The 17,450-nt window shown below is 43.4% G+C and overlaps 1 protein-coding gene across 1 annotated transcript; it reads left to right on the forward strand.

Annotated features, from left to right (window-relative positions):
• The first annotated feature begins 4,910 nt into the window (after positions 1-4,910).
• Cd164 (CD164 molecule) lies at positions 4,911-16,487 on the forward strand. The gene is made up of 6 exons (NM_031812.1): positions 4,911-5,087; positions 7,646-7,735; positions 8,953-9,024; positions 10,009-10,044; positions 12,519-12,575; positions 14,101-16,487. Exons 1-6 carry the CDS (start codon positions 4,925-4,927, stop codon positions 14,268-14,270), a joined length of 588 nt encoding a protein of 195 aa, NP_114000.1. The 5' UTR covers positions 4,911-4,924; the 3' UTR covers positions 14,271-16,487.
• Positions 16,488-17,450: the final 963 nt, after the last annotated feature.

A 17,450-nucleotide genomic window follows, 5' to 3' on the forward strand; every position in this document is an offset into this window, starting at 1 on the left:
AGAGCAGACTGCCTGGGTTGGGGAGTAGGCTCCGCCCTTTCCCACCTGCACCGGCTTCCGTGCCTTCTTTGGACCTTTGTTTCCTCCTGTGAAGACTGTCCTCCGAGTTCCCTGGCTTACACTTTGCATAAAGAACTGGGGAGAGACTTGCTATGCTGTCAGTGCTCAGCAGACGGCTGCTCCTTTGGAGGTCACTAAGTGTGACCTGTAGGACTTGGCCTTGGAATGTGTGCTCGGTAAAATTCTCCAAGGCTCACCAAGAGCCACATCAGAGTGTGTTCCTCCTCCGTCTTCATAGAGCTCTGGGATTCTGAGAACCCAAGCTGTTCTTCATTTGGAAATCCTAAAACAAGAGCCTCGCTATGTAGCCCAGGCTGGCCTTGAACTCACAATCATCCTGCCTTGGCCTTCCGAGTACTGCGACTGTAGGTACGCGCCACTGTAGCAGCAATTATTTATAACCGCTGCCCGGGGTCTCTTCCCCACCTTTGGTTATTGAGTTCCCAGATGAAAGACACACACACAGCCTTTATATGTACAATAAGCCCTAAATGGCATAGCAGCTGGGCAGCTGCCTCCCTCCATGCTGTTAGAATCCACTTTCCTCTGGATAACCCCAAGTTATTACTATTTACTGTGTTCTATCTGGGCTGCTCTTAGCTCCAACTGGGCAGTCCTCAGGGCCATGCTCTCTAGATCCTTAACCCGTGGCAGCTTCACCTTCCTCCTCTCCGGCATGTTGTTCTTCCATGTGGTCCTCCTCCAACCCAAGCCTATGAAACCTAAACCCCACTTAATGTCTCCCATGCCCAGCTATTAGCTGTTGGCATCTTTACTTACCAATTACAATTAACTAGGAGCAGGATCACTTAGCATCTATGTGCGAACTCTCTCATCTCTGGGGCAACCAGTTTTGTGAGCCCGAATTAGCATTAGAATACAGGCATGGGCCATCCCACTACACACTCCCATAACTGAATCACTAAGCCCTGGCTGTCCTGCAGACCCTCCCTCTAGGATCTGAGCTAGTCCTCAGGTCATGATGGTGGTATCACAAAGGGAACAGGACTTGCCACCAAGACTTACCAAAGGGAATCCCTGTGCTTTCCAGGGATCCTGGTTAAAACACGTGACAGAACTGGTGACGTGGTAACAGCAGGTTTTACGATGGGGAATTATCAATGACCTTACATACTTTATCTGACACTGTGAAAGAACTGATACAGGAAACTGGTCCAGTACTAGCTCCTGCTTGTAATTCCAGCAACAGAGAAGTGGAGGCAGGTGGTCAGCCAGCATGGGACATAGTTTTCAAGTTGGGCCGAGGTTATTCAGCAAGTTCAGACCACCCAGGGGTACCTGAGAAACTATAAAAAGAAGAAAAGATTCCTATGTCCTTTAGTAACAATGTGAAAGTAGAATTCTGTCAGTCTTCAGAGGTGGCAAGCCATTATCCCTTCCTCATTTCTGCTCTATGTCTGGGCTGCAGAAACCTTAATTTCAAATCTGTGTGTACTGAGGTTTTGTCTTTTACCGTCTATTGTAATGCTAAGTGTGGGCCCTCAAGATCAGGAGTCTGCACCATAGCCTGTGACCCTGCCACTGATGTAATTATGATACGTGAATAAAGATAGTTTGGTCAATAGCTGGGCAGAAGAGACATAGGCAGGGTTTAGGTTTCGAGGGCTTTTGGGGAGAGGACAGCCAAGAGAAGAAAAGAAGGTACAAAGGAGGAGAAAGGAGAAGCTGCCATGGGTTAAGGGTCTAGAGAGCATGGCTCTGAGGGCTGCCCAATTGGAGCTAAGAGCAGCCCAGATGAAACAAGTAAATAGGAAGTAATAACTCGGGATTATTGATAGGAAAGTGAATTCTAACAGCATGGAGGGGAGGCAGCTGCCTGGCTATTGTTGTGTTTAGGGCTTATTGTAGATATAAAGGTTCTGAGTATGCCTTTTATCTGGGTAGAAACCTTAGGCTAGGATTTAAAGTAATTTCTCCCACGTGTGCAGTGGTTCATATGACCACCATTTAAAGTATGCAGTGATCCTCCACAGTGGACGTTGAGACAAGAGGAGCAGAATTATCCTTTATTCACATGCCTTGAGACCACCCTAGACTACCTGAGATCCTGTCTCAAAATAAATTTGAAAATCAAATAATAAAATTTAAAATGGCATTTGTCCCCGACTATCAACAGTTACTGATTATTTGGTAATGAATGGTTTAGTAACGCCATGACCCCAGATTCTTTTTTTTTTTTTAAGATTTATTCATTTATTATATATAAGTACACTATAGCTGTCTTCAGATACACCAGAAGAGGGCATCGGATCTCTTTACAGATGGTTGTGAGCCACCATGTGGTTGCTGGGAATTGAACTCAGGACCTCTGGAAGAGCAGTCAGTGCTCTTAACCGCTGAGCCATCTCTCCAGCCCCCATGACCCCAGATTCTTGAATTTTTTTTTCTTTTTCTTTTTTTTTCAGAGCTGGGGACCGAACCCAGGGCCTTGCGGTTGCTAGGCAAGCGCTCTACTACTGAGCTAAATCCCCAACCCCAGATTCTTGAATTTTTATATCGTACAAGTATTTTAAGTTAAACATGTTTGTTTTGGACTGAAAGCAAGTGAAGACATTAATAATGATGGCTGGCACAACAGATACCTAATAAAGACTCGGTAATGTCTCCCAACAAAACCAGTTCAGTGACAGTGTGTCATCTTTCAAGGGGCATTAAGACTATCATACTGTGTTGTTGCCAGTTTTCACTGATACCATAGGAATTTTTCAGTAAACCAAATGAACTAATTCAAAGGTGTCTCCCTAACATTCAAACTTTCTTCCCTACCCTCCCAAAATGGAATCACTACCTTTTACACAATGTAAATATCTGATATGCATAATATCTGATATGTGACCCCCAAGGGGGTCTAGCACATTAGTTTTCAACTAAGGTTGTTGATTTTACCATTGGGGAGCACTGGAAATGTTAGGGGTTGTGTTGGCACAAGGGAAGGGTAGTGTGTTTTCTACCTTCTCCTAGATAGAGGCCAGGTTGTTATTATACAACCTATAAAGACGAGACGGGAAGAGTCGACTAACCTACAACCACAATAGTGTCAAAGTTGAGAAACAGGGTAATAGACAGAATTCTGCTCCTTTAAACTGGAAATAAAGCTGTTTCTACAACTGACTAAAGTCAGTTCCTTGATCTAGTTCTGCAGATGCCATTGAAATAAAGCGAGCTAGTAGTTTGTTAGTCTTGAAACTGTCCCCTTAGAAAGCCGAAAGGATCTGATGACTAAAGTTGGAACAGTCAAGTGACAAGCTGTTTAATCAATGGTCCCCACAGCAAAGTGCGTTCATCCTAGGGGACAAATGAGATCATCGATCTGGGAGCAGGAGGAAAAGAAACGTAACCTCTGCTCTTAAATCTTCCAACGTCACGAGTTGAGTAGTCAGCCTTCTTTTAGCCTCGATGTCACGTGAGGCATTTGAGAAAACAGCAGCTTCGCTAAAGCACATATGATGGCTACTTATTGACTGCACCCTAATGCTAAGACCACCGGTTAGGTTTAGCTTACAGAGTTCACCCACAAGGCAACACTGAACTCGCTACTGGCAGAAATGAGGGCCTCCAATCTTCCGCTAAAGTTGTAAAAACGCGTCTACAGTCGTTTTTAAAAATGTGTACTACAGCTGAGATTCTTGTTATGACACTTAAATTACAACATAAAACACCACGGCAAATGCTTGGCAAATGCTAAGCAGTCAAGACAGCATTACATACCCCGACTCATGCATGAGGGGCAATCGTTCTATCAAATGAGCAGCATCCCCAGCTCTACAGATCATTTTCAAGTTTTATTTAAAAAAAAAAAACAAAAAACAAAAACAAAAACAAAAAAAAAACCAAAACCTTAATAAAAGTACGTCAAGCGTTGAGTATTTTGTGAGACCAGCATCAGATGGCGCTCACGACTACGGAAAGCCAGAGTCAGACAGACACTGAAAATGCTGGTTCTGCCACCAGGCAATCCTAGTATCAGGGTCAGGTCACTTTCCCCAAGTCTCGTACTTTCTCACTTGTGTGGGAAGGGACACGAAGGCTTTTTCATCCTTGACCGTTTCTTTCTGACCACAGTGATTGGTGTTGGGAGAGGTCGGCCGCTACTGCGGATCTCTGAGTCACTCGGAAGAAGCAGGTTAGGCAAGGGCACCGATGGCGGTTACGACATGGAAGCGTCCGGGACAGAAGATCACTTTCGGTCCCACCCACAACCACCCGCACTGAACCCGCGGCCGGGAAGAAACTCCTTGATCACGAGGCCCCGTCATTACCCTGAGTCCCCGAACTCTTTAAAAAAAAATCACACTTAAAAATACATCAAACTTCAAGGGGAAAAGGCCGCGCCAACAGAGCCCTAAGGGAGCGAGCGCTGCCAGCACAACACAAACCCAGCGGTCTCAGACTCTACCCGGCTAAACCGAACTCCGCAGCGCGCTACCGAAGGGGTCACGTGACCCATCGCGGCCCGCCTCCCAGGCGGTGCAGGGAGACGCCCCCCGCTGCGTCACGTGGGCAGTTCCATCCTTGCCGGCGCGGGGGAGGGCCTTCTGTGGTCCCGATGTGAGGAGAGCTCCATTGTGTCGCGCGTGGCCCTCTCAGGACAAGAAGGACCGCTTTGCGACTCAAAGGACTGCTGCCTCAGAGGAGCAACATGGCGGCGGCCTCCTCGGCCGCCTCTTCCCCTCCTGCCGGCTTCCTGGTGGTCTCACCCGCCCCGCCCCCCGCCGGGCCGATCACGTGACCGCCGCGCGCTCCGGCGGGGCGGGCTTCTCGGGGGCGGCGCCGCAGGGACGCAGGGCTGGACGGAACCTGGCTTGCCGCAGCTTTTCTCCTGGACGCCTGGGCTGAGGACACGATGTCGGGCGCCTCCCGCGGACTGTTCTGGGCCGCCACCTGCCTCGCCGCGCTCTGCCTGTCGGCCGCGCAGAGCAACAGCAGCGCATCTCCCAACGTGACTGACCCGCCGACCACGACCAGCAAAGTGGTCCCGACGACGCTCACCACCACCAAGCCGCCAGGTGGGCGCCCGCCACACGGGCCGAGCCGGTGGGGACTCGCGCAACATGGCCGCCTGGCCCGAGCGCGACGGCCCTACGGGTGGGGAGCGAAGGCTCCGGGCGAGCTAGGCCGCGGGGCTGCTCCCGCTCCCCGAGCTTTACCCTCCGGGGCGCCAACCCCCAAGCGCCTGGTAACTCCGCGCCGCAGCTCGAGACGGCGACGTGGCTTGCTTCCGAGGTGGCAGTTGGGAGTAATTGGGCGCCCGGCAGTCGGCGGGGAGCGCAAACTTTGGGCTCGTGGGACAGGTTCTTGTGCTCCCCTCGAGGCTTCTCCGGAAGTTTAAGTGAAGGCGTTGGGGGTGAGGGGGGAACTTAAAGATGCATTGGTTGTCCCTTTCCCCCTCCCACCAGCGAGGCTCTAAGAAATTCAGTCTCCTGTAACTTCACGGTGACTTAGCCCAGCGGTGTTGGCTGTATCTGAGATTTGGGTGGTCAGGGATGAACGAGGCTTGTGGCGAATGATGAGAAGTGAAACCTAGGGGCATATAGAAGAAAGAGCAAGATCTGATCTCCCGGGAACAAGCCCTGTGTTTTGAGGGCTGTGGAGTTAAATTGAAATCAAGTCTATCCATTTTTCTGAAATCCAATCAAGGAACACGCCTTTTGTTCAACTCTAGGGTTCGTTAAGGCTTGTACAAATCGGCGTAGGCCGTGACAACGCAAATGAGACAGAAGATAGATTTGAAGTAATGAGGCGAAAACACGACGTGTTTTAAATTGGCTGTTGCACTTAATCTAGTAACTGCGCTTTTCAACCTAAAGATTGACTTGTTCCAGTGCCTTTTCTAGTTTCAACGTTTTGTACGAATAAAACTGTGTGCAATACCAGATTTTTGTTAGACTCGGAAGGATGCTAGGGCAACGTTCAAATTTTTTTTTTTTTTTGGTTCTTTTTTTCGGAGCTGGGGACCGAACCCAGGGCCTTGCGCTTCCTAGGTAAGCGCTCTACCACTGAGCTAAATCCCCAGCCCCCGTTCAAATATTTTTAAATGAACAAAGCAAATTCTGGGAATTTCTATCATAGTTAAGGTGATAAAAGCAGAATATTTTTTGACTCCTACCTACTCTACCTACTTGACAATTTCCTCCCAGACTTGTAATGTGTGGGTTCTTCATAGTGTTTTAAGAGAAGCCTGGAAATACTAAGTTAATTGCCTCTGTATAGCTGAAATCCCGCACAGAGGAGATAACTAGCAATTTTCTAGCAATTATGGGATAAGCTGCAGGGTGGAAAGGAGCCTTCCAAAGGCTTGACCCAGGATCAGGCTTCCGAGACTGTGAATGGGGTGTCTTAACGTATGCTTTGTCAAGGCCTCTTCGTGGCCCAGTTTTAGTAAATAAGTATTGGGATCTAGGGCTTCTGCAGAACAGTTTGGGCAGGCAAGATGAAAGCAAAGGAGAAAGTTTCTAGTTTCTAGAGAAGAAAGGAAATTAGCCCCATTCTGTACGACCATTTCTTTATCCAGACATAGAATCGGCCGGCTAAGTTCTTCTGGATAGTTTGGTTTAGTGGTTTTCAACTTTCCAAATGCTGCCACCCCTTAATACAGTTGCTCATGTTGTGGAGGCCCCAACCCTAAAGTTACTTTGTAACTGCTTTATAACTGTAATTGTGTTACTTGTGTTGAGTCATACTGTAAATATCTGATAGGCAGATGGTCTTAGCAGACCCCAGTGAAAGGGCCAGTCCGCCCACCCACACCCAGAGAAGGGTCAGGACCCGCGCGGGTTTAGATTGCTGTCAGACTCGGGTATGAAAGTGGCCCGGTAAGGTGCATCTCCTGACTGTGGAGAAGACTGGAAACCGAATCACTGATGAAGATAGAATCTGAGAAATTAGCTTGTTTCTAGTAGAATTAAATTTTTCCAAACTTGCACTCTTTATTAAAACTTCTTTCTCTGGTGTTTAGCGGCAGTGGTTTCTCTGTTGGTGTTTACCAGTTTGTCTTGAGAATCCATGAGTGTATCTTCAGTCTTGTGAAGGATTGTTGACTATCGCTTCCCAGTACTGAGTATGCCTGCTGGCCTCTTCTCCTTAAGTCTCCTTACGGTTTCATAGGTGACGATTGGAACTTTTCATTGGTTTTGCTTTCGAGGCTCTGGCTACTGTGGAACCCACTCTGTAGGCTAGTCTGGAGCTCAGAGATTCTTCTGCCTTTTCCCCCTGAAGTGCTGGGATTAAAGGTGTGCTACACTGTCCCAGGCTTACATTTTTTTTTTAAATAATCATTTGTATGTACATGTATGTGAACACACTTGTGCCACAGCATGTAAGAGGAGGTCAGAAGACTACATTGGTTCTCCTTCCACCATGTGGGCCCAGGGGATTGAACTCAGGTCATCAACCTTGATTTGCTGGCCCATGTTTGAAATTTCTTAGTTAACCATTTAGTAACTATTTTGTGGGATTATCAATTATTAAAGCTATAACTAATGCTTATTGTTGAGAATAGATGCAGAGCAAGCTAATGAAATGTCAACTCATTAATTAATTAATTTCATAATTCCCGCCCCCCCAGAAACCTGTGAGAGCTTCAACAGCTGTGTTTCCTGTGTCAACGCCACCTTGACTAATAATATTACCTGCGTCTGGCTAGATTGCCATGAAGGTGAGAAACAAGTCACAGCTCTATTTTAGAGACTTGAATATTTGGAAATTCTGTAGAATATTTAAGGTGGTGTGAAATATTTATTTTCTAAATTCAATACTTCTGTAGTTTCTTAACGTTTTCCTTGGAAATCTCTCCCCTCCCACTTTTGATTTCTTAAGCTTAACTGTTAAGATTTAGTAGCTTTAAAAGGAAGATAGATTTTAGATCCTCAGAATGATTAAAGTTCCTTTGGAAGTGGAGTCATTTTGGGAGCTAGACTATAGAGACGAGGTGTGGAGAACTGTTAACTGCTTAGCTGTGAAGCAGCAATCAGAAGGGAGAGCTGCTTTCTGTGCCTTTGTTCGCTAAGTTCATTAACTTAGCCATAGCTGAAGGCTGTGAGCTAGACAGAAGTCTGCTGAAATCTAAGATTTCTCTTAGAATTATATTACAACGTAGACTACTGTTTCCTCTTAAGGTAAGATGCTTGCAGCTTTCTCTAGCTGCAAAGCATTTTATTTAAGATCTGTTAGGATTTGTTTCAGCATCCCTGGAGGTAAAGAAACCATAGTTTTGTTTTTTTTCAATAAAAACAGAGTCCCGTGTCCCTTTACTCAGTGAGTATTAGAAGTAGTACACAGAGTTCAGAATGCTCGGTAGAGATTAGTTGGGAGTTAAGGGCCTCTTGCTTCTGCGGACCCTCGCCCTACTGCCTCTGTTGGGAGACTGTGGCCACACCCCCTGTAGACTGGCTGGTTATCTGTCCAGTATACTCAAGAGGCCTTTTAGCTTGTCTCTACGACAGTGGGAAAGGGATAACAGTTTTCATTGTTCATCAGTCTTTAAAAAACAAAAGTCCCACTCTGTGCTAAGGCTGGTTTCAGCTTGAGACCTTGAGACCCTTGTATACCCCTGCTAGAGTGCTAGGGTCACAGCTTGAGACCTTGAGACCCTTGTACACCCCTGCTAGAGTGCTAGGGTCACAGTCACAGGAGTGCACCAACCACATTGGCTTGGTGCTTTTTTTTTTTTTTTTTTTTTTGGTTCTTTTTTTTTTTTTTTTTTCGGAGCTGGGGACCGAACCCAGGGCCTTGCGCTTCCTAGGCAAGCGCCCTACCACTGAGCTAAATCCCCAGCCCCGGCTTGGTGCTTTCTTTAGTGTGTTCTGGAGCTTAGAGGCACAGCCACAGGTGTAGTGTAAGTGAGTAATTGCTCTTTGTCTCTCTTTTTCATAGCAAATAAGACCTATTGTTCAAGTGAATTAGTAAGTAATTGTACCCAGAAGACCAGTACTGACTCCTGTTCTGGTAAGTTTCACTTGAGCTGCTTGGGAAAGTGACCACATAGGGTGGGTAAGGTCATTACTGTGCTCGATGTTAACATTTAGACACTGGTGGCCTGTCCTGTTGATAGAAAGGATGGTAGTTTAAGTTCTGGTTTCATGATTCAGCTGTAAATCTTTTAATTTTCTGCTTTGTTCTGTTGAATTGACTAATGTTCCATTTCTCCCTTTTAAGTGTTAGAACTAAGTAGACTTGTGTCTTTTGTATTTGATGAACTCTGACTTTTACTATTTACCCTGAAAGATCCTAGTCCTAAACAAGGGGGCCTCCCTCATCCCCACCCTTGTGCTGTTCACCCTTGCTTTGTGTCACCTCTGTCACCATGGACTGCCAGAGCCCCCTATTTCCCAAGTGCGTGACTTGGGGTAAGCATGACCAGCTAGCTAATAGTTGTTTTTCCTGATGTTACTGTAAGTTGATAGGGAAATCAAACAAGGGACTTAGCCTTTCTGTCACTTCTCAGAAATGGTTTAAACCTTCCCTATGTAAAGTGGGTACTCATGTTCCAGTCATCACATTGCTTTTTTATTATTCCCTTGCCCGCAAGAGGGGAAAGAAAGCGTAAGGCCTGAATCCATCTTGTAGAAGTTTGTTAGAAGCATGTGTGGCTACTTAGCTGTGAGAATGCCTTAGAAATGTTTTAGGGGGAAGTGAGATGCCACAGAAACTGATGGTTTTGTTTCTAAGGAAGGGGAAACTGATGCTGGGTATGGTTAACTGCGTCATTTAAGAATGATGTCTGCTGGGGTTGGGGATTTAGCTCAGTGGTAGAGTGCTTGCCTAGCAAGCGCAAGGCCCTGGGTTCGGTCCCCAGCTCCGAAAAAAAGAAAAAAGAAAAAAAAAAAAAAAAGAATGATGTCTGCTGTAAAACTAAACAAGTTGTGTTCTCAGAGTTGAAACTGTTGTTACAGCTTGCTTTGCACAGCTTACTGTATCTCTCTTTTCCAGTAATACCTACCACCCCAGTGCCAACCAATTCTACAGGTAATGCAGGATGATTTTTTTTCTATCTTATTCTTTGTGACTAGCTAAGAGATGTTAGTGTAGTTTTAAAGATTAGCAAGGATTTATTACTCATGGACCACAGTAGTAGTGCGAGTATGGCCTTTGTGACGTTGCGTATAACTCTTTGAATATTTTCTTTTTAGTGACTCAACAGGGTTCACTTTGTACATTGAGCCCTTGAACTACTTTGTGTGGATGTTTTATAACACAGTTCCCATTTTAAGCAATATGCCAGAATGTTTTTAGAAATTAATTATCTTGATTTTTACGTGTATAACGAGTATATGTACCTTATGTGAAAATGGATAATAGGTGTGTTTGGGGGTTTTTGTTTGTTTGTTTTTTTGTTTTTCCCTTTTACTGTAAGACGGTGCTATCTTTCTCCTCATACGATGGGACAATTAGTTTATCTCACTGACAACAGCAAGTCTTAGGGAGTAGTAGTAAACCGTTTATTCCAGGACGAGAGCTCGTCCAGATGGTGAACTGCAGAGGAGACAGGAATTAGCCATTACTTTGTTGCTTTCAGAAAGGTGAATGTGTAGTCAGTGAGCATTGTACATGGGGATTTGTATGTTGGTGTGAATTGAATGGGGCAGAAATGACAGCCTGTGGGAGATACTGACACTGGAAAATATGGGGAGACCAGGCCAGATGAAGCAGGGTGGTTCACACATGCGGAGATGTGAGGGTACAGTGACACAATGCTAAGTATCTTGTACTAGGTGACAGTAAGTGTGGCACACTTGACAGTCAAAAGCAAGACTGAGCAGCTCCTCTGTGTGCCTTGCCTAAGAGACTGAGATGGTAGCTAAACTTGTCATATGACCAGACTTCTATTTTAATAAATTATATTAGGGCCTGTGCAGATTAAAAGACCAAAGTGGTCTTGAAGTCAGCTATAGTAGAAATGGACGTGCTCCAGGAACCTGCAGATGCTACCAACTATCTCAGTGGGCTGTTGGTAAAGAGCTGACATTGACCTCACTTCAAGAGTGGACAGAGAAAACCAAATATCAGATCTATAGGATTCTTCTCATACCATCACACAAAACTAATGTCTTAAAATTGAAAAGGTTGATAACATACTTAATTTTTAAAGTTAAACTATAAAAGGAAATAAAAGTGTTAGGATGGTCATACCTTCTAATATAGCGATTGTGTCATTGCTTCCCTTTAGTATTTCTTGGATGTATATGATTTCAGAACTGGCCAGTTAGAATTGGATAACCAATTAGGGGGGTAATCAAGGGACTCAGTCGTGGGGAAAAGAGAGATGAGGTAGGCCACAAAAGGACAGCTTGAAAGTTAGTTTTCTCCTTCCTTTACCTGGGTTCTGGAGAGTGAAACTTGTTAGCAGGTTTGCACAGCAAGTGCTTTTGGTGGCTGGGCTATGGTATCTTACTAGCCTTCATATCAATGTCAATAAAAGTTCTACCATAATCCAATAAGAATAAGAATATCTTAGCCTACAAGGATCCTGTTAACTCTGGGGTGCCAGCAATGCCTTTTGGAGAGTTCTGCACACTTCAGTGACGTTTGTTTTAAAGCCCAGTGTTGGTGTCATCACTACTGAAGAACAGACCTTCCTTTTATGTTAGAACTTGGGGGCTGCCAAGTTGACTCAGCATTTGCCACCAAGCCTGGTGGCCTAAGTTTCATCTCTGAGACCCACGTGACAGAAGGAACAAACCAGCTGCAGGTTGGCTTCCACACTGTGCCTGTGCCATCTGTGCACCCATCCATAGACTCACAGATACAAGTGTCTCACTGTATCGCCCTGGGGGGCCTGGAGCTTGATGTGCACCACCACACCTGACAAGTGTTAATTTCTATAAACTTATTTTTTTTTTTTAGAACTGGTAGAAGATTTTTTGAGTCTACATTTAGTAGTGGATGTTTGTAACCAAGTGCTTCATTTTTGGGGGTCATTTGGTTGGTACTTTGATCTCATACAGAGTGGGAGAGTGTCATCCAAATTGAGCTAGCCTTAGGTGCTAACACTAATCAGTAAGGTTTCCTTGGAACCCAACTGTGCCTGCTTATTTCCTTGTCCTTGACTGCTTTTGTATTACAAAAAGCCTGCTCTGCCCCTTAGCAAAGCATGGTACTTACAGTACACTGGGTTGTGTGTTTCAGTTGTATACACTAACATACTTTGTCATAAAATCAAAATTGATCATAAAAGAATGAAACCTGTAACTCTTTCCTAAATATGCTTGTTCCTCTTTGTCTTCTTGCAGACTTTGTCTGTGCCTTTGTGTGTGTGTCATGTGGTGTGTGTGAGAGTGTGATAAAAACAGGTCTATGCTGGCTGAATGTGTCAATATATATGTAATGACTTATATTGGATCATTGACTTAAACTTGGCTTCTGTTCTCTAAAAAACTAAAAGTAGGATAATTGTGAAGTTAGAAATTTGAGTTCTTAAATATATTTTGTTTCCATTCCAGCTAAGCCTACAACTCGGCCTTCCTCTCCTACACCTACTCCCTCAGTTGTCACATCAGGTAACTGGGCTTTCTGAACTACCAGTGAAGCAGTGTGTTTCTTGAGCTGATGCCAGGGTCCATTTCTACTCTTGGATCCTGTGGACTGAAGCAGCTTCTAACATAGAACACCAAGGCAGAAGTGGCTCCTTACGGTCTACAGGAGTCCTTTTCTGATTGATATGTATGGTCACTTTTGGCCTGGCCCTGTAGACATAGTAAAGGTGTTTTCTCTAAAACCCTTCTCTACTCAGAAGCTAAATCTGATTTGTGACTCCCAGTTATTCAGAAGGAGTGGTACCATGAACAGTTTTGGTAAAAGGAAAACTGTTGTTTTTAATTAGATCAATCTGAAAAGCCAAGATTTGCACTTCCTATTTTTCTTAAGTTTTTCATTTTCTTAGACTCTTCTACCCTGTGATGTTGTGGCTTCCTGCTTATGCTGCTTCGCAGTCTCAGGAAAGCCGCTGTTTTCACACACACACTCTCTTTCTCTCTCTCTTTCAGAATGCAAATACTTGAAGTAAACTTTTAAAAATATTATTTACATGTATGTGTGTGCATGTGTCTGAGGTTAGGGGCATCCCCTGGAACTAGAATTACAAGCAGTTATAAGCAGTCTGATGTGGGTGCTGGGAGTTGAGCTTGGGTCCTCTGTAAGAACAATACGTGCCTTTACTGACTAAGCCATCTAGCCAGTTCAAATATTGTCTTTGTTTGAAGTCTTTAGAACTTGCTTCTATGCTGGCTAAGCTCCACTCCTGGCTAATGTTAAAGTTGGTCAGCTTACCAAAGCCTTCGGAGCCTGCAGTATATGATCTAGTTTGACAGTAAAGTGTACTTTATTTAGATGGTGTTACACAGTCATGTAGCCGGTTTGTTTCCTATTGAAACATTTTATTCCCTTAATAATTTTAGTTTTCGTGTTCTTTTTTCTTCTGACTTGCTATAATACTGTTTCATAAAACAGAATTAAACTGACATTACTTTTAGATCCTTGTTTGTAGAAATTCTGGTTTCAAAGTTTGTTTTCCTTATGGCTATACAATGCTTTTTCGTGATGCAAAATAAACTAGCAGAGTGTTATTGAATGTATTTACAACTACTGTTACTTTGTTGAAATTATAGATTATTATTTTTGTTAGCTTGAAAAATAGCAACTTAATTTTTATATACCTTGTCTAGCTAGTAAAACCAAAATATTTAACATTTTAACAATTAACCAAAATAATATTAACAAAATTATTGCATGTTTTAGAAGTACTTTATAAATTTTCAAGGGAACAGTTTATATGCCATCAAAGCTCTTACCTATTTGAAACTTTCTAGCAATATTACCCGTATCATATCCTGAGCAGAATGATGAACAGAATTTGGCTTAAAGTGGAGATAAATTCTAGTTTTAAAAACATGACTCAGGAATAGAATTTATACAGGAAACATGACCTGTATAGAATTTAACTCAAGGCAGAGTTAGTGCCCGGGTGGGTCTGGAAATTGTAAATGCCATGACACTTACTGAAGGTCCTTTGCTTTATCATCATAGCAGGTGCAACAAATACCACTGTGACTCCAACCTCACAGCCTGAGCGGAAGTCCACCTTTGATGCAGCCAGCTTCATTGGAGGAATCGTCCTTGTCTTGGGTGTGCAGGCTGTAATTTTCTTTCTCTATAAATTCTGCAAATCTAAAGAACGAAATTACCATACTCTGTAAACAGACCCATTAAATTAATGTGGACTGGCAGTTAACTTGTGTAACTCAACTGAAACCAAAATATTCCAGAAGTCCCACATGGAAGACGCTGTTCCAGGACCTTTACATTTCCAGAGGATGCATACAGGATATTGTGGAGCACTATCCTTGAAGAAAAGTCAGTTAAACCATTTTGCTCAACAGGAATATTTAAAATATTCTGCATGAATCCATATGGCTGTCGTCTTTTGTTTAAAATGGCTGCTGCTGTGGGATTGTGTTTTTCCCTCTGACATGCCAAATGTAACTTCCTGTAAGTTATGGAAAGTGCTGTCCTGTGCAGGCAGCTTCTGACTCTGCAGTCTAAATGTAGTCCCTAGCAACCTAGAGTCTGTTATTTTCGTCCTAACTTGAGATGTCACTTAGTGGCCAGAATTGAGAAGAGTGCCAAGTGACCACCCGTCAAGCAGATTGAGGGCCATCGCTTCAGACATGGATTAAATTTATTTAGTTCTAAACTACCCCTAGAGTAAAATTTTGTGCTTGATAAATTGTATTTTATATATTAAAAATAAGATGCCACACGGCATTCCAGACTTAGAATAAGGAAAAGGATACATAGACAGTAATACGCAGCAGGTCTTGTTCATACTCATAAAGTACCATATTAAGAAATAGAACAGTGCCTTAAGACAGACCAAGATGTCAGCAGAACGGAAAATGTGTTCACACTGGGAGGCAAAGCTTGGTCTGAGAATGTAATGTTGGTGTGAGCAGCAGAAACCTGCTTTTAGATAACATACTGTTAATATTTAATTAAAACCATTGGTTTTTCCAGAGCTGAGAACTAGAAGCTAAAGAATAATTCTAAGCTGAAAGGCTTCCTTCTATCAAACCATCTAACATTTTCTTAGGGCTATTGAATAGATATAAAATCGATTTCTCTTTCTCTCTGTACACAGTGTATCCAAATATTATACCTTAAGGATTCCTACCAGGTTTTCCTGAGAAGTAGCTTTTATGTGAGGCAAGAAAGAAGTAGGTTGTAGGTAGAATCATTTTCTAGTTCTTTAAATGAGACAATCACTTTGTTTTCTAATAGTTGTGATCTGTGTAGCTTAAAGAAACCTTAGGGTTTGCAAGAGATTGCTATAGATTTCCAGTGATGATGCCCTGGCTGAATAGGCTTGTCTCTCCTTTAGCCTGTACCTCTTTTCTTCCTCCTTGGTTTCAGTCCCCATGTGCTATAATCATGCAAACTTTTATTTCAATAGCTTCTGTCAAGCACTAAGTTTGCAGTCCTGGGGTCGCTTCCCCCTTGCCTCTGACACACTGCACTAGTCTAGAGGGTGTCATTGGAAATAGGCTTTGGTTTCCTGCCTCATGCAAGTGTGTGCTTGCTTGTTTGTTTAGAGTAGCACAGTTTAGCACTTGGTTTCCAGGGTTTTATAATAGAAAAGGCAGTTTGATGTGAATTGGTTCATAAAGTGAAACGAATGACGTCTCTATTTCCTTGTCACTTGCTGGTACAGCTGAAGTTTGTTTTACTTGCACATTTGTACATATATCTAATGTTTTCAAGTGCCTTACTTGTTTAAACTCTGGCTTCAGAGGTTTTGGGGGAAAGATAGGTTTACCTCACAGTTAGTTTCCATTATAATCTAGGTTCCTCACACAAATCTATTTCAGTGCCATGGCTGTTAGTTTTCAGTGAGTGCTCAAGTTCTTTTGAAAGTACACAGAATTCCCATTCCTTAAAAAGGTGGCAAAATCAGTTTGTCATTTGCTTCCATGTGACTCCTTGCACCATATAAATGTCAGCGTATGTAACAAGTTTTATGAGAATGTAACTTAATTTGAAGGTCCTGTAATTTTGAGCACTGCTCTAACACTGTAGGAAGTTAGTGACAGTTTGCAGGTCTCTACATAAGCTCTCGCCACAGAGTTCACAGCTGCCCTGACTCTTTCCCATTTTTGTTTAGCAAGGTAGTATTTTGAGCCATCAGTGATTTTGGGTTTTTTAATCCAGAAGGTATGTAGAAACCTTTCAGAGTTTTCATCTGATTTGTCCGGAGGCTCTAGTTCTGTCAAATACCTTATTTCACCTTTCCTATATTTGCTGCACAAGCAGACACTGCTGTACTTAGAAATTTCTATTTGAGTTCATTAAAAAACTACAAAACTAATGTGTATGCGTATCAAACTGATTTAAAATAAATATGTTTATTAGTCTCTTGATCAAAAGTGTCATATTTTGATTATGAAATTTAACACTGTGTTTGCCTTACCTGTCCCATCTGAGGCTGGCTTGTCACTGCTTGTCTTGCTCCTGAAGGTTGGTGTGTAGGTGGGAGCTAATGGCTGCGAATTAGTGGGGAACAGAACCCTAGCAATGATTGATAGCTGGGCCGATGTAAGGGACATGCGTCCAGCTCACGTTAACCAAGAGAGAGTGAGTGTCACAGGACTACTTTGTGGGTTCCAAGGATTGAGCACAGGTTGTAGGACAAGTATCTTTTTCCACTGAGCCATCTTGCCAGCCACATCCTGCCCTTTAGTTCTGAGTGCATATGGAATAAAACTTTGCTTCTGTTTAGTATGTTGAGCCATGTGCTGCCATATGAAGTCTGGTTCTGTTGGACAATGCGCAGAAACATCTATGTTTGATTTCTTCAGTTACTAAAGTTACTGCTCCCCTGCAGGTCTGGATGTAAGGTTAGATTCAGTGATTTGCCTTAGAACTGAGGCCACTTAACACCTTGTTAGTCTTATAATTTGGTGATTTCGTAAAACTTCATAGCAAGCTTCCTAAAACACTGACACAGATTATTGAGTGAGTAGTAGCAGTTGGACTAGGTTTTGCTGGGTACTTTAATTCAGAGGGTGTGTATTAGCGCTTTAATTCAGTAGTGTCAGACTGTTGTTAGTGGGTCTGTTGGTACATCAGGCTTTTGTATATCTCGCCTCCTGACCTCACTTGTATTTTGTTTCGATGCAAAAACTATTCATAATACACCACTGGCAGTAAGTCATTTCTGCTTTGTTTTGTTTTTTAAGAGTTTTTTTTGGTTTTTTTTTTTTTTTTTTTTTTTGGTCTTTTTTTCGGAGCTGGGGAGCTGGGGAGCTGGGGACCGAACCCAGGGCCTTGCGCTTCCTAGGCAAGCGCTCTACCACTGAGCTAAATCCCCAACCCCTTAAGAG

The sequence above is a fragment of the Rattus norvegicus genome, chromosome 20, assembly GCF_021556685.1.
Source record: "Rattus norvegicus strain SHRSP/BbbUtx chromosome 20, alternate assembly SHRSP_T2T, whole genome shotgun sequence".
Taxonomy (NCBI): domain Eukaryota; kingdom Metazoa; phylum Chordata; class Mammalia; order Rodentia; family Muridae; genus Rattus; species Rattus norvegicus.